Source organism: Alosa pseudoharengus, unplaced genomic scaffold, assembly GCF_046254945.1.
Source record: "Alosa pseudoharengus isolate Yale_2024_CS ecotype anadromous, Long Island Sound unplaced genomic scaffold, YU_APseudo_1.1 YU_APseudo_1.1_scf_13, whole genome shotgun sequence".
Taxonomy (NCBI): domain Eukaryota; kingdom Metazoa; phylum Chordata; class Actinopteri; order Clupeiformes; family Clupeidae; genus Alosa; species Alosa pseudoharengus.
Window position 1 is genome coordinate 8410001 of NW_027468598.1, and position 22500 is coordinate 8432500.

Here is a 22500-nt window from a genome sequence, read left to right on the forward strand (position 1 = left end):
CCCACTCCCGCTCTAGACAGGACAGCCCAGATAACACCAATCTTACCAGCACCTCCCTCTCCCTATACACATCTCTGCTCCTCCAGTGGCGCCATAGTAGTGATGTAGAGAGGAAGGCTGGTTGGGTAGCTAAAGAGCCATGCGATGAGTGAGAGGAGCGGAGAGAGGAGAGAAGCGGAGAGAGGAGAGGAGAGGAGAGGAGAGGAGGAGCAGAGGGAGAGGAGGGATGAGGGAACAGGGGGCCTGCCACCAGAGCCGGTCAGGTTTAATTATGCTCTACTTCAGGGCTGACACAAGCCTACTGAGCACTGGCTCTGCACCAGCCACGATGCACTCTGCCTCCACACAACACCACGAGCAGAGAGGGGGACAGAGAGGAATAGAGAGAGAGAGAGAGAGAGAGAGAGAGACAGAGAGAATTAGAGAGAGAGAAAGAGAGAATTTGTGTCCTTTGCTTCCACAGCACACCACTAGCAGAGAGGGGGACAGAGAGGAATAGAGAGAGAGAGAGAGACAGAGAATTTGTGTCCCTTTGCTTCCACGGCACACCACTAGCAGAGGGAGTGGGGACAGGGAGATAGAGAAAAAGACAGGGTACAGACAGAGAGAGAGAGAGAGAGAGATGTATGGGAAACAAAGGATACAGCAAGTGACAGATAAAGTAGAACAGGGGGAGGGAAGAGGGAAGAGAAGAAGAAAGAGTAGAAAAGGGAGGCACAGAGGGACCTGATGAGAGAACAGAAGAGACAGAACAGCAGAGATAAAAAAGGAAACACAAGGGCTTACGAGGGGAAAGATGAAGGGAGAGGCTGGCAGAGAGAGGAAGAGAGGAGGAGAGGAAGAGAGGAGGAGAGGGAACACAGGGGAGAACAGGTGGAGGAGCAGCACCAGAGACGCACCGCAGGAAAGACCAGGATGCTGAGATCAACACAGGACTCAGAACAGAAATATATTCTCAAGCCTTATGTAGTGTACACACATCCAAAGATCTGTGTCCCTATCACGGCTTCAGGTGATACCTAGCGTACCACTTTATATCTACTAGTCTAAACTGATTTTTATATGTAGCTTGCATCGCTCATGCAAATTACTACATTAGAAACATGCATCCTTTCGAATGAAATAAGGCCTTCCGAGACTTTGGCAAAACAAGACCCTCCAATACTTTGGTAAGACTCTCTCCTTCTATCTATCTGTCCATCTCTCTACCTATCTTTTTCTCTCTACTGGCATCCTCTTCCTCTGTGCCCATCACTTCATCTCTGAGGAAGAGATAACCAGGGTTTGCTAGGCTCCTGTCAGCCATGCACTCTTTCCCCAGAAGCAGAAGCATGAAGGCAGCAGAGCAGAGGGTTTGATTGCCAGTGAGCTGACACAAAATTGGAAGCTGATGCATCATTCTCGTGTGGGTGACGACTGCAGTCTTCAGGCGTACAAGCGCCCTTCAAAGCATCTCAGCAGCTTGCCATTCCGCGGACACATGGAGGAGCTGTGAGCCACTGCAAAGAATTACAAGTGGAAAGGTGTCAAACCCAATTATGTGGACTTAAGAATATATTATGAACACTATGCCCTTGCACGTGTGTGTGTGTGAGTGTGTGTGTGTGTGTGTGTGTGTGTGTGTGTGTCTACGTGCCGTCATTTTCATTAATTCTCACTTAACAACAGATGAGATATGAGAGAAAGTGGAATAGAACATTATGTCCAATATTCCAATATATGGTTTAATGTTCTGCATTATGTCCAATATTCCAATATGTGGTTTAATGTTCTGCATTTCTCATTAGTGGGTCACTTTGATACTAAAAGTATGATTCTATGGAATGACTGTATGATATCTGTACTGTCCCTGTGTATATTTGTGTGTGACTGTTTTTAGAGATAAGCGGGAATATTACGACTTTGTCAGTGTTTCACTGTTTTACATGGCTACGTCAGTAGCTATCTGCTCCAGATTGCCAGGTTGCCACTAATCAGGGTCTGATTCAGTGTAGTCCACGTGAGATGGGATGACCAACGCCATCTCCTGTCAGCCTGGAAGGATACTTAAACCCTAACTATTTCCCTGTCTAGTTAGAGCAGCTGATGGATCTTTAGGTGAAGTCATGCTGTCTCTCCCTTGATGCGCATCATTAAATAAACTCTGTTCCTGATTTTTCATACTATTGGTCTGACTGGGTCTCTATTAAATCTATGATATCAAAATTACCATCAGATAGCAATATTATAGCAGACCTAGGTCTTTCAGTCTATGCATTCTCTCAGCGCTGATAAGAAACAGACATATACAAAAACACACAACTAGAATGACTACACACACACACAGTCATTACCATCAAATTGATCTAAAATTACCCCATTGTTCTCAGCATCCCTCAGGGAGACCACATACATTCACACAATCTCCCAGCTTAGGGATGGAGGGAGAGAGAGATGAAAGATGAAGATGAGAAAAGAGGGGCGGGAGGAAATTAGTGAGGGAGGTATTGATAATGAGTGTGAATCTGTGTGGGAGAAAAGGGGAGGAGGAGAGGAGAAGAGAGGAGAGGTGGAGGAGAGACTGATGGAAGAGGAGGAGAGGAGGGGGGAGACCAGCTGGGAGGGGCTGGGAGGGATATAGAGACAGGATTCTGGCAGTGCCGTCGTTCATCACATTGGAGAGAAGGGCAAAAAATAAAAACACATATAAGCCTCTTCATGTTTATTTGTCACAGAGCCAAAGAGGTGCTGGTTGGAACACACTAATCCTCCCCATAAACATAAAGTCTGACAGTGCAGAAACCGCATCATGGTTAGGAAAACCACTTTATGCCAGTCAGGATGTGCATGAAATAGGCATGTGCTTAAAATCAATTTGTCTCTGTTTGGGCGATTCCGTATTCCTACTCACATTCTCTCCCACCCGCGGTCTCTGTCAGTGCTTTTGGGGTGTTTATCCCACACAGCGCATCAGAATCCCGTCAGAACTCTGCTGATATGTACGGGACAGGGAACTGCCGCCACCTGACTGACAGAATGATGAGCCGGAGCTTTCTTTATTCATGAAACATGACAATGTGCTCATCCTAAAGCTGCCTCTGTGTGCATATTTACATGTGAGTGTATTCATGTGTGTAAGACAGAGTGAGAGAGAGAGAGAGAGAGAGAGAGAGAGAGAGAAAGAGAGAAGAATCTGATGAGAGAAAGCACATTCTGAAGCACAGGCTGTGTGTCGATGCAATGTGAAAGCCCAGTGAATAGCAATCAGCTGGCATCTCCCACACTGAGACAGATCCACATTAACGCTTGCTCAGTTGCCCCCGCCTGTTCTGCCTTCGTCACACACACACAGACTCAACTCGACCTCAAGTCCCTACCACCACCCAGCTCATCCCTCAGTACCACAACTGCAAATACAAATCTAGGTAATGGCTTAAGTACACTCCCCCTGGGTTTTAAACCTAATTGAAACAATAAGCAGCTGCTGAATATAGAAGGTGGTGAATTCACGACGGGCACATCGTTGCACACTGTTGTAACCAAATATGTCGTTCAAATATGTCGATTGACCAGGTCAATCTCAAGAATGGAATGCTCATGAAAATACCCATGATGCAATGCTTGATGTCACACACCTATGGAGAGGCTAAAACCAATCAAGCCCTGAATAGTACTGCATTCTCCTTTTCTAAGACCCAAAGGAATGACTCAGGCTTGTTATCAAGAGATCTAGCATCTCAGTGTAGCAGTGGCACACAATCAGTTTCATGAAAGCTTTCTTTTCCTAGATTCCACATAGAACCATAAAAAAAACTAGTAGAGCTCACTGTGCATGATAATTGGCACTGCCCACATGGCATAAATAATGAGCCACTGGTGAAGTAATAAACCGGATGTTTGAGTCATGCGAGCTCCTTCAGGGATCCCATGCCATTCCTCTTCCCAGGGGGTCACCGGGTTATTAATCCCTGCTAACAGCCACACAAAGAAAGGAGCCATTCAACCAGAGGGGAGCAAAGATTGCCTCTGCCACACCCATCCCACCCATCAAACAGAAACCTGCGTGCCAGGGTTCCTCAAGCTCATGAGCACAGCAACCTAGAGCAGCATGCAGGGCAACAATCCTCCTCCACAACACATTCCCTCCACAAGTTCAGATGCCCACTGCAGGAATGATATGACACAGTTTACGTGTAATTAGATTCGCCCGCTATATATAGGTCAAAGGGTAGATTAAAGACCTGCATACCTGTTCAACCCATACCAAAGATCATAAAGGGAAAGGCCATTCAATCTGTACACAATAGAGGAAGGAGGGAAAATGCAGATGTTTGTTCCACATGTTGTTCACCCCTCTGTGGCCCAGTGACCATGTAAAGAGGTCTTTGGTGTGGGACGGTATGCGGTGATGGTGATGATGAGTGAAGGATTCCTACTACGGCTGGCAGTCATCCCTACAAATTAGCAAGTCGCAGCCCTGTGCTGCAGCAATCAATCCAGAGATCAATATCTGCGCTGATAGGTGCTGACCCCAGACTGTGTGTGTGCATGTGTGTGTGTGTTCACATTTGTGAATGTGTTTGTGTGTATATCTGGGAGAGTGTTGCCTTAGGATTCTGTGTGGAAGGAAAAGAGTATATATACTTATACACTCTGAAATGACAAAACCATAGTGAATGGTTCCCTCTGGTTTGATCCCGCGAGGGAAATTTGGTCTCTGAATTTATACCAATCCGTGAATTAGTGAAACACACTCAGCATAGAGTGAACACAGAGTGAGGTGAAGCACACACTAATCCCGGCACAGTAAACTGCCTGCAACAACAGCGGCGCTCTGGGAGCAGTGAGGGGTTAGGGGTTAGGTGGCTTGCTCAAGGGCACTTCAGCCATGCCTACTGGTCGGGGTTCGAACCGGCAACCCTCCGGTTACAAGTCCGAAGCACTAACCAGTAGGCCACGGCTGCCCCCGTAAACCAGAGCCTAATTGAGGACATTTTTGGTGAGAATATTTCACCACTCTCTATCTGACAATATATATTTTTTATAAACTCTCTCTCTCATACATAGACACACACACACACACACATCATAATGTTTTCCAACTCATGTTAATCCCATGGGCATTATAGCATTTGAAGGACAGATTTGTAATTTCCCAATCTGTTAGGGGACAGGCTGTGAGATTTAATTCCACAGAATCAGAGGCATTAAAACAGGTCTTCAAGGAAAAGAAACTGTCATCCGTCTTTGGGCACACGTTCAGTCCCCACAGCCAGATGTGCACGCATGCGGTCTGCCTCCTGCAGTTGTAAGCTATTCCTCAGTGTTGCTCTGTTCGACTTTCAAGCATTGAATCATTGAAATGAAGTTAATGCAGATACGGTGAGCTGATAACAGGAGGAGAATGCTAAAAAAAATACCAGAGAACTGTCATCAAAGACACTGGGCAACCGATAACTGCCATGGAGATTTTGAAGAGGAATATTTGATATTGATCAAGATTAGGATGAAGATGTGGAGTCGATGTGATAGAAAGTTAATTAGACAAACATATAGGCCTACTCTAGTCTACGTCAGAAATTAACAATTACAAGCAAATGCCTTTATTTCCCCCCTTTATCGACGCTTTATATCGACGCTTCGGAGTGTCCCGCCCCATACACGCTCCTGATCAGCTTCATATAAGCAAGCGTAGGGAATTAGGCTTTACACTTGATAGGAGCAATATAACATAGTTTTGCAAAGATATTGAACTAAAATAAGCTCTTCTTAGGCTATACTTTAAAAACATCTGTAGCATATGTAGGCTAGAATGAATGAAAGCCAACAACTGTGCGATTCGTTTGATATTTGAGGAATAACATTAAAAAGGACACACTATGGCTGCATAAGATGACTTAATATTTCAATAATAAGACAATAATAAGGTGATACTTTTTCATTCGTTGTGTCATCGATGACATCCTCATGCGATAAAATGAATAAACTTGAACTGCTTCAGTCCTCACACACAATATCATAACCTTGTCTATTAACCTACCTGGATAACAACCTCAACATATATCGTTAATGAAATTAAATTACCACATTACATTTTACAACATGTAAAAGAAAACACATCTTACCGAATTATATAGTAAGTGATGCTGTAGTCTACTACGCGTGCGTTGCCTGTCTTGTCCTCTTCGTCGCCGCGGCAGGTTGTTCACACAGTTTAATATTTTCACAGAAGGTCCGTCCCTCTGCGATTGTTGATTGGTTGTCTCTGACTCCATGGACTAGCCTTCTATCTCTCCTCACCCATAGGTTCCTTTTTCATTGTTTTTGCTATGGAGTAAGAATGATCTCATGTAAATGGCATTTTCCTCTGCTGCAAATTAAATAAATATATTTCGGCTAACAAATAGCCAGCAAACACTTAAAAAATCTAATATTCGTGAAGCTTATTTTTATTAATAGTGGCAGTAAAGTAATTTGTTTACGCAGCTGCCAATCTAGTCTAAATTAACCAATAGGTGCTTCCAACAAATGTATCTGGAGCATGTAGTTTTAGAAGTCATGTGGAATAGTGTCACTCTACAATCTCCATTTGTAAAAAGACTACAATTTTGGCCGTATTTCCTCTCACAACGCATGGGCTTCAAGTATGGTGCTTTCTGATTGGTGTTTACAGTGGGCTAGACCACTCGCATTCTGATGATGCCGAAAACTTCCGTCCTCCACAATCTAATGGCAAGTTAGATTGATAAAAGAAAACATTTTTTTTGTCTGTTGAAGCTAGCATTTAAGGGTAACACAGACGCCTCCAATCAGGTAGGGTACACATCAACGACACATTTACCTTATGTATGTTACTCTTTAACACTATACGCTAAAATGCAAACTATAACAAGCTGCCAACCCAGTTAACGTTAGCTACGTTAAACATGGACCTTCAACGAGTAACTTCTTCAGCTAACTAGCTAACGTTAGCTAGCATGTATTTCATATTTGCGAAAGCCCTTGGCAACTAGAGCTAGTTGCTTTCACTAGCAGCTACCACAATGTTTAATTAGCTTAGGAAGCTTGCTAGCGGGTTAGTTCTCGTTAGCAAACTTTATAGAATAGCAAACTTCTGCCACCAACTAAAATGACCGTCAACACTCCAGAGCCTTATTGGGCCTGACTCGAATAATCTCTGGCGATTAATGTGAGATTGATGTAAACTATTAAATGCTATCATGACAAGGAGAAAACAATTGAACGCAGATTAACTTTAGTGTGTTTGGCTAACGTAGCTACCTATTCTAGCTGAGAGGGATAACGTTAACATCGCGGTTGTTTTTTTTTTTTTACTGTTCGCCCAGAGTGAGATATTAAAAAATGACATGTACTTAAGATGAGGTGTCATGATAACAGTCGGTCAAAATGTAACTTCAGGCTACTTTGTCAGACATTCAACCTTTTTTCGTATAAGATCATAGAGTCATAATAATAATACAACCGTCCCGTTGCTGCTGTAAGTTAGCTTCTATTTCTCGCAAGATAACTTTAGCATGGCGGTTGTTGACTAGCATACATTGGGCTGACAAATGGAGCTGATAAATTCAGCATTTTTTTCTGGCTTTCATTTTGAGTGCCAGTATTTCTGGCCAAAAGGAGTCATCGGTGGGCTGTTGTGTTTATATCAGTTATTGATATCTGCGACAAGAACGACTCCTAAACAAAATGTAACGTTAAAGTTAACTCCAATAACATTCGCTAGTTGTGCTATCGCTAGCTGTCTAGCTGGACGTTGTCCCAGGTTAGGTTTAGTTTACTGTCGTTTAGCCTCCTGGTGGCTCGCTATTAAATTCGATTACGTTTTATCGTCTGACTTTGTAAAGCCATTTTATCAGCCGCCTTAACCTTTCATTTCTGATATTGATTTCTAGCAGCTGGCATCGCTGCCATTTATTGACCATTTCCGCCATTGTAAGTTACTAGCATAAGTTGGGGCAGCCGTGGCCTACTGGTTAGCGCTTCGGACTTGTTACCGGAGGGTTGACTGTTCGACTGTTCGAACCCCGACCAGTAGGCCACGGCTGAAGTGCCCTTGAGCAAGGCACCTAACCCCTCACTGCTCCCCGAGCGCCGCTGTTGTTGCAGGCAACTCACTGCGCCGGGATTAGTATGTGCTTCACCTCACTGTGTGCAGTGTGTTTCACTAATTCACGGATTGGGATAAATGCAGAGACCACATTTCCTTAAGTATGTGAACGAAGGATGAACCAGAAAACGATACATAACTGCCTTTACTGTCATTGTAAATAGTGGGTATGAGTCTATGGTAAGAGCTGTACAGAGGCGTGGACGTGTTGCGTAGGGTGAAAATTGCCACAGAGTTGATATTATGCAATCAGAATATTATTCTGATAGATACAATGTTATTGAGATTCTTTATGTTTTACGATACAGCCAGTATTGATTATGCAATAAACTGCATTTTTTCTACAATAATTTAGAATCTGTGTCATACTGTCAAATGCTATTTTGACTTATAGACTACTTACTGTCCAGTGTTTCCCACAGAATTAAATTCTATTTGTGGTGGTAGGGTTGCAGAATTAACTTGAAATCAACAGTTTTTAACAAATTAGCGCAGCGTGGTTATGATGCTGACCAGATTTAAGCACAATTTAGTACAACCTGGAAAATCATTGTGTGGTGGTCAATGTTGATATTGTGGTGGGCCGCCACAAATAAGTCAATGTATAGGAAACACTGCTGTCCAATTTTCAGTGTGACCTGAACAAAATTATGCTGTGTGAGTCAGTGTGTCCTAGAGGTGTAAAGGTACAGGTATTTGTACCGAACCGTTTAGGTACAGGACGTTAGGTTCAACACAGATCTGCACCGAATGCAGTCTTCAACAGCAGTAGTAATAGAGGTAGTTTTTTTGCATGCCATATTTCAAGTTAGACTTAGTTTCCACACAAACATATTAGTGGCAGGCCGTATATCAGTTTAGTTAAATAACGGCATAAACATTTGACACCTTTTCAAAGTACTATTCTTGCTTAATGTGTTGAGCATCAGCAATATTGTCAGTGAACGTTAGACTAGCAGTAGTCGCATACCTCCATGCTTACTGTACCGAAAATTAACTGAACCGTATCTTCCACACAAAGTTACGTACCGAATTGTGATTTTTTGTTTTGTTACACCCCTGTGTACACCATATTGTGCACTTCAGATTCAGATTCAATACTATCAGAATAGATCAATGTACCAAAATTACATTTAAATAATGTTAGGCAAGATAAATAAATATTGTGATACGTGGTGTCACAGCTATACAGTATTGGCCAAAAATATTGTGACACTATGATCCTATATACTGTCTGCCTTTTACATTTAATTTTATGATTCTACAGGTATGTTGAAACTCAATGATTACATAAGCTTTTGTATAATTTAAAAGTGGAATATGATCTGATATTATGCAGCAAAGATGTCATATCACAGATTGTACATATGGCAACTTTACATACTTGGGACTCATTACATTAATTGATTTAGTAAGTGCTTCACACAACTTACAGTGCAAATATTGGCTACATTGTCATGTATGTGTCCCTCCTAGGAATCAAGCCTAGGAGCCTGCTATTAGGACCTTGCTCTACCAGTCTATCTCTGTTACTCTTCAAGAGATTCAAATTCATGGATTTTATGGGGATGACTTTTACAGGTGTGGAGAACAAAGGTGTGGAGTCCTTGAAGCTCTAGCTCTGTTAAACTGTCTGCTGGCCTCATGCCAGCATAACCATCCTGCTGCTAGTGGCTCTTAATGTGGACAATGAATCCAGAAGATATAAAGAGGTTTAATAACCTGCCAGTAAAGCCTTTGATTTTATGTGGTAAAGTAGCCTATGTTTTAACGACCTAAAATAACAGCTAATGAGACGAGATATCTATACACCATGTCAGGCAAGTGAGGCCCCTGAAAGAGCTTTGTTGGCTATAAATGGGTGGTGATGTTTCCTCTGCCCAGTCTCACACACATACACACACACACACACTTTGAAACTGAAGGTCTAACATGTTTAGTGTTTTTCCGAATGGCCTTTAAACACACTGCCGTAACTGGCCTGCTATGTAGGACTGTAGTAGAAGAAGCAGTCAGCTGGTGTTAGTGGTGTGACGGCACATGAATGGGAGCACTGTTGCACAGGGCGTGACAGGATTTAGGGCAGAGACGGACGTGGCAAGAATGAGATCTTTCTCACCCTTTTAGCGCAGGAGAGGTGTGTCGCGCGCGGCAGAACGGAACGTCAGTCACTCCCTCCCCCTCCCTCTCCCTTTCCTCTCCCTCTCCTCTCTGCCAGCCCTTGTCCGTCACACTGGGGATGTTCTCTTAGAAGGCCAGGCCTCCCTGTAATTCCAACCGACTGTGCCACCGTTAGCAATGGCTCGCTCTGTGTGGGGTGACGCTGCCGCGCCCGGTGAGAATGTCATCCAGATAAGACGCGAATGTCTCCCACGCGGGGTCCAAAGGCCAGGTCGGCCGCCACTAGCGTGGGGCCGGCTGCGTAGAGTCTGGGCTGTGGGACTACAGGGTTTCTTAGTCTCAGTCAATATGTCACTGTTTTTAAGGGCACACCGACTCATGTGTGTGGGGATCTGATAACCTAACTGGAAGTGAAAGGTGCTTTGATTTACTAGTGGAAAAGACAGTTCCTGGAAGATGTATACGTCATGTTGACTTTGACCTCATCCTAGTGAAAGGAAGGAGTGTATTCAGTACTTCCTTATAGGACCACAGGGTGGTGGGAGATACGCTCCTCAGGGATGTCATGAACTCCGTGTCTAATGTTTACCTGTATGTCTAATGTTTGTCTGGTTCCTGTGCGGAAATGTCGACCCTCGGCTAAAGAGCACTTCTCATGGCGCTCTAGTGAGTGCTGCGAGGTGGCCATTGAAATGAGACTCTCCCCTCGCCTCACACCCGTGTTCCTCTTATCTGTGGCAGGCATCGTCTAGGCTCCTTCCCTCAGGGCGGTGCCGAGAGAGTGAGTGAGAGATCCGCCTCGATCCCCTGCTCCACTCGATAAGGATGACAATGGAAGAGATGAAGAATGAAGCCGACAACACCTCCATGGTTTCCATGACCCTCTACGCCGTTATGTACCCTGTCTTCAGTGAGGTAGGACTTTTCTTTTGACAGCAGGTCCTCTTACCAAGAGGACACACGGTGATGCCATAAAGTGACATATGAGGAAGTATCTTCTTGACACTATATTTTGATATAATGACTAAATCATATATGGGGTGTGCCACGACGAAATGAGTCCAGTTCGTCAAAATGAAAAAATGCCTTTGGAATTAAAACAGCCCTAGTGCTGTCGCTGTCAATCTCTGTTGTCCATTCTCCAAAGAAATCCATAGCCAAAGATTGAATTGCTTCAGAATCTCTATTATTTGATCTGAAAAGCAGGCAGTAAAACTCGTGAGGCATTTGTATAACTTGTGAGATGGCATATAATGTTCGATAAACTTCTGAAGACGACAAGGACAACAATAGCCTGATGCCTAATGCATAGCCTAATGTTTTTGTTTTTAAATAGGCCGCCAACTCCAAAACAAATTGAATCAAACCAATCAGGTGCAATCTCCGTGAGGAATCTGGTCAGCAACACATAGTTATCAGACCAAAGAAAATGGAAACTTTCCTGTTCTCACACAGCAAGCATCTGAACGAGGAAAAAAACGAGGAAAATCAACTTTTTTTATCCAAACTTTAATGCGCAGCCTACACATTTGGCCTTTAAAATCATATATTTCTAGGTTGATTTACAGTAAGATACGTAAATGAGTGATAGATAAGAGGTTAAGGAATGTGTTTGTGGTGAAATTAAAAAAATACATAATTTAGTCATTTTTCGACCCTTTGCATTTAACTCGCTATATCTCGAAATGGATTTCGGGTAACATAGGACTCATTTCGTTGTGGCATATGTATGTGAATGTAGTGTCAGGTGTTTAGCCCATTTTGTCTCTCTAAAATATCAAAGGCAGCTCCTCAGGCCAACGATTTCTCACAGAAAACACTCTTGTGTTGTGAAGTTAGTAGGGATTGCAACAGACCTTGCCATTGGGTAATTCGATCAGAAGTTGTTATGAAACTGGCTCCTCTCTGTGGTGTGACAGGGCCTGTAATTACTTTATAGCAACAAGGCCTCTCCTATTTCAACATGATCTGTGCTGTCCTTTAGAGGACACACACACTTGGACCCACTGATCTGAGGAGCCCCTGCTTTGCCCTGCGAGGTTTGTCCTCTACTGGACCCACTGATCTGAGGAGCCCCTGCTTTGCCCTGCGAGGTTTGCTGTGGATGCGCAGGAGCTGACTCTAGATCAGATTCGATCTGGGCTGGATCCCAGATGGTCAGGTGCTATCTGAAAGTAACACCTAACATTTAGGTGGTGTTTCAGCTAGGCCTTACACTGTCAGTATCATGGGCTTAAAGAGCCCACTTCATGAATTTAAATGAGGATTTCAGTCCCGACTAATAACTAGGCAGTATTTTGAAGGATTCCGCACACGATCTCCCTTCAGTCCCTCGGCAAGGATTTTGGGCTGTGGTGAGCTTGATAGTGTTGGGCTCAGATGGTGGTAGCGTGTGTGCGCGCGCGTGTGTGAGTGTTTGTTTCAAAAGCTTCAAGGCCATCATCATCTGCTCTCACAACAGTGAAAGTACCCCACAAAGTGCTGCAGATGAGCTGGTGTCTGTGTCTGTGTCTGTGTCTGTGTCTGTGTCTGTGTCTGTGTCTGTGTCTGTGTCTGTGTGTGTAGAGAGATATAGGTATGTGTGTTTGTCAGAGTTGTGGTGAGTACTTTAGTACCTGATGATGGCTGAGCTCATATCCTGTGGCACTCATGCAAATTAATCTGTCTGAGGAGCCTCAGGCCTACTGCTGCACGTGCCTCTCACAAATACCAGTTAGACAGACAGAGATGGCAGCAGAGATTTCAGTCCTCAGTCATTTTTACTCCTTAACCATGCTCAGTATATAATACCATTGTCAAGCAAATATGCGATACTACTATTTTAACAGCATTACAAATATGTAATCCTACTGTCTCAGGTTTAACATAAGTAATGGCCCACTGGCCCGGGACAAGTAAGAGAGTCAGTCAAGTTGGTTGGCCAGTCACTGGCCAGTTTTTTTTCTGCCAGTCGCCATCGCGATTCAGCTCACGTTGAAGCTACAGAGGCTACTAAAATGAATAGGGAGCTCATTGCAGTGTTACAAATGAGCAGTTTTGTGTAAAAAGGCACACACACATTTTCGTGAACACTATTGCCAAAGATCCTCTGGATTAGATTCTGGTTCCATTCATACACGCAGTCCCATTTGCTGGGGCATGCTGTGAATTCCGCACTGGCTTTATGTGGGACACAGAAGATTGTGTGATGGTGTGATTCTTCTGTAGTAGTCATGACAATCCTCTGTTTGCAGCAGAGCTTTAATGACCATTGTGTATCGTTCTTTGTCTCCCTTCTCTTTCTCTCCATCTCTCCTTCCATCTGTAGCTGGAGAGAGTGAACCTGTCTGCAGCACAGACCCTAAGGGCGGCTTTCATAAAGGTAAGAATGCGCACTGACTTTTTACTGTACTTTTTTTCCCGTTCCACATGGAAGGAAGGCCATCTCTATAGCCAGTCAGACACATTAATGCCGCTTATAAATACCATAATACCCTTAATGCAGTGGCCCTATTACTGAGTGATTCAATAACATATTTGCAAATGTGATCTTCACTTCACATGAGCTGTATGCTCTGTGGACTGAAAGAGTGGGAGAACGTGCCCCTACTGCTCTGTGTGTGCTCACAGCCAAGGTCGTCATTCCTGACATCCTGTCAGATGTGTTGTTGTCTGGAGATAGAATATGTTCCAGGCTGTTACTACTGTGGCTCTCTGTGCTGTCATGTAGCATGTTTCTGCTTTTTTGGTAAAGGAAAGCTGGAAAGTGCTTTTTGCATGGAATGTCATAAGAATTAGAATTTTTCATCAAAAGACCAATTTTCTTTCTTTATCTAAATTGCATGGATCTTTACAAGACACAACAAATAAACCAATTAATGTGTTTTCTAATCTCAGAATTTACTGTGTGCTACAAAATCTGCTAGTCTGCTACAAAAAAGCTTTTAAATAATTTCACACACACACACACACGCACACACACAAAACCATCATGGATTTTCACTTTACTTGGTCATTCCTTCTTTTCTCACTGATGACCTAAGTTTTCTACAAACTCATCCAGTAAGACTGAAAGGATGTGTAAAGTGGTCTGTGTTGCTGTGCTGTTCTGATGCCAACCCCAGCTGTCCCTCTGCCCTCCCTGTGCAGGCAGAGAAGGAGAACCCAGGCCTCACACAGGACATCATCATGAAGGTCCTGGAGAAGAAGAACGTGGAGGTCAACTTCCCAGAGTCCTTACTGCGCATGGCTGCAGACGATGTGGAAGGTGAGGAAAGCTGTGTGAGTGTGTGTGTGTGCGCGCGTGTGTGCGTGTGTGTGTGTGTGTGTGCGTGTGCGTGTGTGTGTGTGCGCGTGTGTGTGTGCGCGTGTGTGTGCGCGCGTGTGTGTGTGTGTGTGTGTGCGCGCGCGCGTGTGTGTGTGTGCGCGCTAGTAAGTGTGTGCATGCATCATAGCAGTGATCTTGACGATGGTGTGTGCCAGTGGTTAGGTATTAAGTGTGGCCTGGTCCACATTCCCCCCCAGTTCAGTTTTAACTAATATTAACTCCGGGCCTTGGGCATACATTCAGAGCTGTTGCTGTCACACAAAGCATTGGAATAGTGGCGTGCATGATTCTGCACCTAGATGGCGCTGTTCCATCACATATAAGCCTGATCAAATGCAAATGCATGATTTCCCCCCCACCTCTGCTTGTAATTTAATTTTCTCCTCAACATGAACAGTTTTTTCCCCTCTTCTCCCTCGCTCCCTCGCTCTCTCTCTCTCTCTCTCTCTCTTCCGTGCCATCTTCAGATTTATGTTGCTAATGAATTCACGGCCACATGCGGCAAACGGGGGCTGGCGCCGTGCTGCTGTTTGAGTTCTAAATTTACCTGGGCCATTAATCCGCCGCTGTCCTGCTCCCGCCGTAATCTCAGCCCCTCGCCTCTCTCACACCGTAATCCTTTCCCCCCTGCGCCGGACAGACAGACTCGCGTGTGCGTGTGGGTGGGTGGGTGGGTGGGTGTGTGTGTGTGTGTGTGTGGGTCGGTGTGGGTATGAGTGTATGTATGAGGCAGGCTTAAGGGCTGAATGGAGAATGATAGTGATACTGATTGAAGGTTTATGTAGCGTGCGTGCGTGCGTGCGTGCGTGTGTGTGTGTGTGTGTGTGTGCGTGCGTGTGTGTGTGTGTGTGTGTGCGCGTGCGCGCACATTCCCACTGAAGCTCACATACATCTGTGGAGGCATATGTGTATGTGCTCTTGGTGAATCCTTCATTGAGGGTTAAAGTGCATGCTGATTGATGGGCAGGAGATGGATATTAATGCGATAGTGGAGTTATAGGGCCCTATATATGGTTTGGAGCTGTGCATGAGCGGTTTTATGACACGTTGGTTTGCAGCATTTGATGGCGAGGCTATAGAGGCCCATGTATCAGGATGGTTATGTGTCTTTTGTATGCAGACAGGTGAGTCTTACGGCCAAGCTGTCAGGCAGGGAACAGTGAGCAGACATTGTGGTTGGGAGCATAGTAGCTTCTCATACAATGAGCACTAGCAGCACATACCAGTCTTCTAGGAGACCTCTGCCCTCTGGTAGGACTCAATAGGAGCTTCAGTCCACCGCGAGGACATATCAAATGAAGTTGCCCACTCTGAAAGCTGTAGGACAATGGAGTGAAAGCTTGGCTGTTACCCTGGTGACTGATGTGGACTGATGTGAGTGTGTGTGTGTGTCTGTGTCCTAGCAGAATACATGATTGACCGGTCCGAACGAGAGTTCCATGATCTCAACGAGAGAGCACGGGCGTTGAAACACATCCTCAGCAAAATCCCAGACGAGATCAACGACCGGGTACGCTTCCTACAGACCATCAAGTGAGTGCATGTATACACACCCTCACACACTTCCTACAAACCATCAGAAGAGTCACACACGTACTTGCATAACTCACATGGGATTATTTTGAAAAATGCTCATCCATGATATCAACAAGGCTGTCTTAAGCTCACCCACAAGTCTCTCTCTCTCTCTCTCTCTCTCTCTCGTTCTCTCTCACTCTCACTCACACACACACTCACACACACACTATGTGCCCACATCTCTCTCCTAAAGGCAAATGTGTGTTTTGCTTACTGGGTTCACATTTTCCAATTTCATAATATTTCATCTTTAGTTGCTGAGTCACACTGTAAGTAACTTATGCAGTAAGTCACTATTTAGAATCCAAAAGTTGGGATTGAAAAAACTGACTTCTGAGCAAGAGAAGTTTCCAGTTGCAAATGAGCTGCAGACTAGTGTGTGTGTGTGTGTGTGTGTGTGTGTGTGTGTGTGTGTGTGTGTGTGTGTGTGTGTGTGTGTGTGTGTGTGTGTGTGTGTGTGTGTGTGTGTGTGTGTGTGTGTGTGTGTGTGTGTGTGTGTGTGTGTGTGTGTGTGTGTGTGTGTGTGTGTGTGTGTGTGTGTGTGTGTGTGTGTGTGTTTGACCACTCTCACCCTCTCATTCCCCAGAGATATCGCCAGTGCCATTAAGGAGCTATTGGACACAGTCAACATTGTCTTCAAGAAATATCAGTACCAGAACAGAAGGGTAAACGACTACACACTCACACACTTTCTCCTGAACACGCACACATATACATGCACACACAGACATACACACACACACGCACGTTCTCTCTCTCTCCCTCTCCCTTAAACACTTTCCTATTCAGACACTCTCTCCATCTAAATCCTAGTGTCACACACCACCTGAAGTGCCTAATTAATTTACCTTCCCTCAGCTTTTTTTGCGTCAAGGAGAAGAGGTCTTTTTTTTTATAAGAAAAGCAAGGGTGGAAAAAAAACACATTCCGAGGTAATGAGCCAAGAAATCTTCCTTCGTGTTTTCCAGGCACTTGAACATCAGAAGAAAGAGTTTGTGAAATATTCCAAAAGCTTTAGCGACACGCTGAAAACATACTTCAAAGACGGAAAGTAAGTCTCCCTACTCCTGACCCTATTTGTGCCGTTGTTATCCCCCTCTTCATCTTGAGGGCCATTCTTGCATATTTGAATTTCATGCGTGTTTTGCCCATGCTCAGTTCAGTGCAGCATCTTGCGTAGGATAATCAACTCGTCACAACCAAACTCAAGCTTTGTTGTAGATCACAGAATAACTGTTTGCTGGGAATGGCCTTAGCCTAAAGCCACATTGTTTGCTTAGTTTGAAGTAGAGCTATGTTTAGATCTGGGGCATCCGAATGCTTTTCAATTACTAAAGGAAGGCGCTTTCTCCCTCTTATGTTTTTGAGAGCATTTCTGAAGACTCATGCACAGAAGAGCATGCTTAAAGAATAAATGAGCTATATGTTGAACTGCCGTTGCTCTCTGTATGTCCTAACCTCTCTCTCTCTCTCTCTCTCTCTCTCTCTCTCTCTCTCTCTCTCTCTCTCTCTCTCTCTCTCTCTCTCTCTCTCTCTCTCTCTCTCTCTCTCTCTCTCTCTCTCTCTCTCTCTCTCGGTCTGCCCCATCCCCCACCTTCTCTCTCTTGGTCTGCCCCATCCCTCACCTTCTCTCTCTTGGTCTGCCCCACCCCTCTCTCTTTCTCTCTTGGTCTGCCCCATCCCTCACTTTCTCTCTCCTTTCTCCCAATCTCCTTCTTGTCTTCACAGGGCAATAAACGTGTTTGTCAGTGCCAACAGGCTCATCCACCAAACCAACTTGATACTCAAGACCTTCAAAACTGTTCCATAGATTTTTTTTTTTCATCATTTTAATAAAGAGATGTGGAATAGGATCACATTTATATGAACAATGTAAAGATTTTATGAGCTGTATAATTTATATTGACACCGCTTTGTGGGTAGTGGGCTTTTTTTTTTCCCCCTTCTTCAATTCTTTTATTTTATTGCTGGAGAAATTGCCAGTGTTGATGACTACCCAATCACTGAGCCCTCTGGTCATGGAGCACCTCTGCAGTAGCACTGGTCCAAGGTCAGTGGGGCCTGTGGGCGTGTAGGAAAGTGTCATGATGTGCACAGGTGTATGACTGATCCCTGGTCAGCCCTCCCTCTCTCCCTCCCTGAGAGGCGGCTTCACAAGCAGGGTCCTGAGTCAGTCAGAAGCCTGTCGCAGAGAACGCTAACTTCTAACACGCCCCACACACACCTTTTGGTTCTGCACAGTAGGACGCCAAATAAAAAAAAATGAAGAGCCTTAAAAAGAAAATGGAACGTGATTGAACATTCCTTTAGACCATGCTGTAAATATAATAACATTTCCCCCTATCTCCCTTACTTTTGACACCCAGGCTTTGAAGAAATTGGATATAAGAGCTGCACGTTGAGTGTATTTAATTTGACGTGGTCACAAAACTGTTCAAATAAACTGCCTGGGTATGTCAGAGATTTTTGTCTGTCTCCTCTCTTCTCTTTGAATCTTCTGTGCTGTGTTCAATGCCCTCCAGTGCATCTGTTCTCATTCTCTGTACAGTCCAAATCGTTAGCCTTAATTCATATGAGGTCATTAATTAAGTAAAACAGACTTCACGCCAGGCCCTCCAATCAGCTCATGTTTTTCAGAGCAATTAAGCCATTGGGTGAAATCATCCATGCTCATCTCCCTCCCCAGAAGAATACTGATGTGTTGTCAGGGAACACAGGCTTATTTCTGAACTCTTCAGAGTTTGTGTTTTTAAAGGCCAATGAAGAGACCGTATTTCTACAGTAGTTTACTATATGTGGTATAGGATTAGCATTGCATGGCAGACCTTTGTTGCTAGAGAAAGCCACTAAGCAACCCTTGTCTCAATCTCAAAACCAAAGTTATTAGTTGGCTGAAAGGGATTTAGAAAGTAATCTCCACCTCCCACTAGAGAGAGAGTGTTAGCATGGGTCATTTCATATGTGGCAGTGGGTCAGAGCAGGTGCAGTGTTAGTGTATTTCTCTATGTGAGAAAGCATGAATGAGTTAGCAGAATGCACATTACAGCAAAAGAGAGTGGGTGAGTGCATGTGTGTGTGTGTGTGTGTGAGAGAGAGTTGTTAAACGGGTGTAGGCAGTAATTGTGCTAAGATAAGCTCCTCTCCTGTGTCCAATCTGTGAATAGGGGACTGGGTTGGACACAAACACAAGCCTCTCCTGGTTCCTAGTTGCCTGGAGACATAGCTGAGGCTTTGGACGAGGGGGCTAATAAAAGAAAATTGTGTGTGAATGTCTGTGTGGCCTCCTGGACTGTGTCCACCGCTTAGTATACGTCTCCCACAGTTCCCTCTCGTCCACTTCAGTCCCCCTCTCAGTCTGGGGGTCTGTGGACGTGCGGAAAGTAAGCTCCTCTCTGTGGCGTTGATGTGTTTGGAACTTCCATCACTAGGATTTGTGTTTTAAGGGACAAGAGCTTTGAGGTGGAAGTGTGCGGATGTGTGATTGAGCTGTGTAACGTCCCTCCTTGTGCACAATGTTGGGTAAGAAACACATTTCTATCTGCTTTAGCAACATTTTATCAATCATTTTCAGTGAATAAAGTAAGTCTTGAAAAAGGGACTTTGTTGTAGATCTCTTGTTGTCATGGCTGCATCTGTTCTATTTTTGCTGATTACGCTGATCAGTGTTTATGATCACTGGAGGCCATAAACACTGTTCTGTGCAGTAATGGCACTGGCTGAGTCGGAAATACATCAGGCTTGTTCTTGTGTCCCTCTGCAGTAGCCTGGTGCTGTTTTATAGTCCTGCATCAGAGGTCAGCCCCTACTCATTATGCACATCCCTCATTTTATGACCTTAATGCTATGACAACAAGCTCAGTTAGTGTGTTGTGCACTGTAAATGCCAGCAACCTAGTTACAGCCTCCTCAACATGAGTTAAAACTATGTAGAACTACATACTCCTTGGTCTTGTTGTTTGTGACTATGACATAACTTATCCCTGTAGCCCTGTAGCAATCCAATCAGTCAAGTGCCAAGACCCCCCCCCCCCCCTCCCACCACCACCCCTCCACCCACCATTCCCTCATAAGATCGCTGGTGGTTGGCAGCTGACAGGCGGAAACCATGGAGACGCACGGGGAGACAGAATTATTGGAGTGTCGACTCTGTATGGAAGACCTGGTGAAAATGCAAAACCTATTTCTGGTAAGGTCTGAGAGAGAACACCTAAGCCTGAAAACATTCTCCTGAGGTGAATTTGTGTATGCAATGTTTTGAAGGAGCACCGAGACATCTTTTGGAACAGAGAGAAGCAGCCTGCCCATTGGCTGTCTTCAGTTGTGTTCCTTGCAGAGTGTGATAATACCTGCTTGCCTCTGGCTTCAACTTGAGGGCATGGAATCCTTGCTTTTTCACTGTTTTTGTCCTCTTCTAATTTCAGTATTCACAGTGTCTCTTTGTTATCCACTGGCACTACAGATACAACACTGACTTTGGCCCAAATTTGGCCCAGATCTGGCGCTGATCCTTGTCAGCTGATAGAGGGGACATCTGTTCAAGCTGCCCTTTAAATGCTGCTGTTGAGAACAGCAGAAGAGACACAAGATATCTGTAGCTCCTCTCTTTGTGCCTCCACATCTTCGCTCGATCTTGGCTGAGACTGCTGTCCCACTTATCAGCTGACTGGCTCTGGGTGTAAAATTGATTATCGCTTAAAGCAACCACAAGTATCTTAACAGACATTTAAATGAATGAGTTCTCTTTTTTTGCTAAATAAAAGAAAATTGATTTCTAACCCCTAAGCACTGTGAGGACATTTTAATTACTCTCCCCAGATGTTTTCCAAGATTCATGATTCACCAGGGGAATCTGTCCAACCTCACTCCCTTATTCCTGCAGTTCCCACTGCACTAATCTGGGTAAACCTTACATTTCTCCTTCAGGGGAGTTTTCATAGCCTGATGGATTAGAGAGGTAGATAGCTGGTGAAGTCGTTGCTGTGTCTGTGGGTGACCTCACCTGACCGCTGTCTCCCCATATGCCCTCCGCAGCCTGCGGGCAGCAGCCTGGGCCGTGAGGAGTTCATGGAGCGGGCGTGTGCGGCGGTGGGTCGCGGCACGCGGGAGGAGTACGGCCGTCTGTTCGACAGCGTGGACGTGTCGCGGGAGGGCCGTCTGGACTGGACTCGGCTGACCACCTTCCTGCTGCTGAAGCTGTGCGAGCAGGACGAGCAGGCGCGGGCGGCCACCGTGCCCCGCTGGAGACCCCCGCGTCCACTGCCCTCTCCACACAGGGAGCCCGTCCAGGGGGTGGCACTGCTGCGCTCCAGTCCCAGCCAATACGTCAGCCTCAGCAAGGATGGTGTGCTGGGGGTGTGGTCTGACGAGCTGGGGCTCCTCAAGAGCCTCCGGCTGACCAACGAGTCCGTCAAGCCCAAAGACCTCTGGGCAACGGCCATGGTTGTGCTGCCCAATGTCCACAAGGTAAAGGCATCCTAAGTCAGTGCTTAGTCCTCTTTCCTCTACACTTTCACTTTTCTCTCTCTCTCTCTCTCTCTCTCTCTCTCTCTCTCTCTCTCTGCATCTCTATTCATCAGTCTGTCAGCCTGTCACATTCTATGGTTCTTCCTGTGTGTGCTCTCATGTGATGGCCTAATACAGATATCTTCCATCGTTGCATTCGTTAACTCAATGTCAGAGGAACTGTGAAAAGATGTCCCTGCTGTAGAACTGTAGCTTTGGGTTGGACTAAATGAAATTCAGTGTGTGCAGTTTCATGCATTTTACCTTTTAAAAATTTGCAAGTTTATCCTATCTTTGGTCCATTTGCCCTGTGTCTTTTGTTCTTTTTTGTTTACATTTGAAGAAATGCTAAAAAGGCGTCTCCTTCCTGCGTCACATCTACATAAGCGCCCTGATAAATATAGCTCTGTGACTGTTGAATATTGAAAAGCTGCATTTGTATATCAAAGGCAGCTGTGCACCTATCTCTCCCAGGACACTTTATTTTAGACCTCGGTTGGGCTTTTTTTGATTCACTTGCTCTAATGATAGCAGCACTTGAAGTCCCACTCCCTTACATCCTCCACCCCTCCCTCCTTTTCTCCCTCCCTATATCCATCTCTCTCTCTCTCTCTCTCTACCTCCTGTCTTCTGCAGGTCGCGGTTGCTTTCACCAGCAAGGAGATCTGTTTCTACGATCTGCTCTCCAAGCAGGAGTTCAGTTGTCAGTACAAATTGCAGGGCCTGAGGCACACTCCCATCGCCCTGGACTACTGGTACAACCCACAGGATCCCGACCAGGCCGTGCTGAGTCTGGGGGACGTGGGAGGGAAGGTGAGAGTTAATGAAATGGAACTCCAAGCTATTTAAAGCTCTGGACTCCAAAGCTATTTTACATTCAACACGG

The 22500-nt window shown here is 45.0% G+C and overlaps 3 protein-coding genes across 4 annotated transcripts in view; 2 read left to right on the top strand and 1 right to left on the bottom strand.

The window, feature by feature from the left end:
• Positions 1 to 6177, bottom strand: part of LOC143121096 (neuroserpin-like) — a 20888-nt gene extending 14711 nt beyond the window's left edge. The window contains exon 1 of the mRNA XM_076281487.1: positions 6105 to 6177. The gene's annotated coding sequence lies outside the window, so the exon portion shown is untranslated. The remainder of the gene's footprint in view (positions 1 to 6104) is intronic.
• A 487-nt stretch (positions 6178 to 6664) lies between these two features.
• On the top strand, positions 6665 to 18573 carry pdcd10a (programmed cell death 10a). Of its 2 annotated transcripts, none has more exons than XM_076281989.1 (8): positions 6665 to 6792; positions 10970 to 11143; positions 13536 to 13589; positions 14357 to 14474; positions 15938 to 16067; positions 16699 to 16777; positions 17081 to 17163; positions 17841 to 18573. In XM_076281989.1, exons 2-8 carry the CDS (start codon positions 11054 to 11056, stop codon positions 17920 to 17922), a joined length of 636 nt encoding a protein of 211 aa, XP_076138104.1. In that variant the 5' UTR covers positions 6665 to 6792; positions 10970 to 11053; the 3' UTR covers positions 17923 to 18573. The 2 variants fall into 2 exon arrangements, with proteins under 2 accessions (XP_076138104.1, XP_076138105.1); XM_076281990.1 differs by having other exon boundaries at positions 6667 to 6792; positions 15941 to 16067.
• A 1614-nt stretch (positions 18574 to 20187) lies between these two features.
• The window catches only part of LOC143121099 (cilia- and flagella-associated protein 337-like), a 20235-nt gene continuing 17922 nt past the window's right edge, over positions 20188 to 22500 (top strand). The window contains exons 1-3 of the mRNA XM_076281488.1: positions 20188 to 20298; positions 21144 to 21575; positions 22251 to 22427. Coding sequence (XP_076137603.1) covers positions 20218 to 20298; positions 21144 to 21575; positions 22251 to 22427 — 690 coding nt within the window. The 5' untranslated portion in view covers positions 20188 to 20217. The remainder of the gene's footprint in view (positions 20299 to 21143; positions 21576 to 22250; positions 22428 to 22500) is intronic.

Bases quoted from the DNA above. Each gene is read 5' to 3' on its own strand.
- pdcd10a (XM_076281989.1), top strand. From the start codon at position 11,054: ATGACAATGGAAGAGATGAAGAATGAAGCCGACAACACCTCCATGGTT. The intron at 16,778-17,080 runs GTAAACGACTAC...CGTGTTTTCCAG, and splicing joins ATCAGTACCAGAACAGAAGG to GCACTTGAACATCAGAAGAA. The intron at 17,164-17,840 runs GTAAGTCTCCCT...TTGTCTTCACAG, and splicing joins ACATACTTCAAAGACGGAAA to GGCAATAAACGTGTTTGTCA.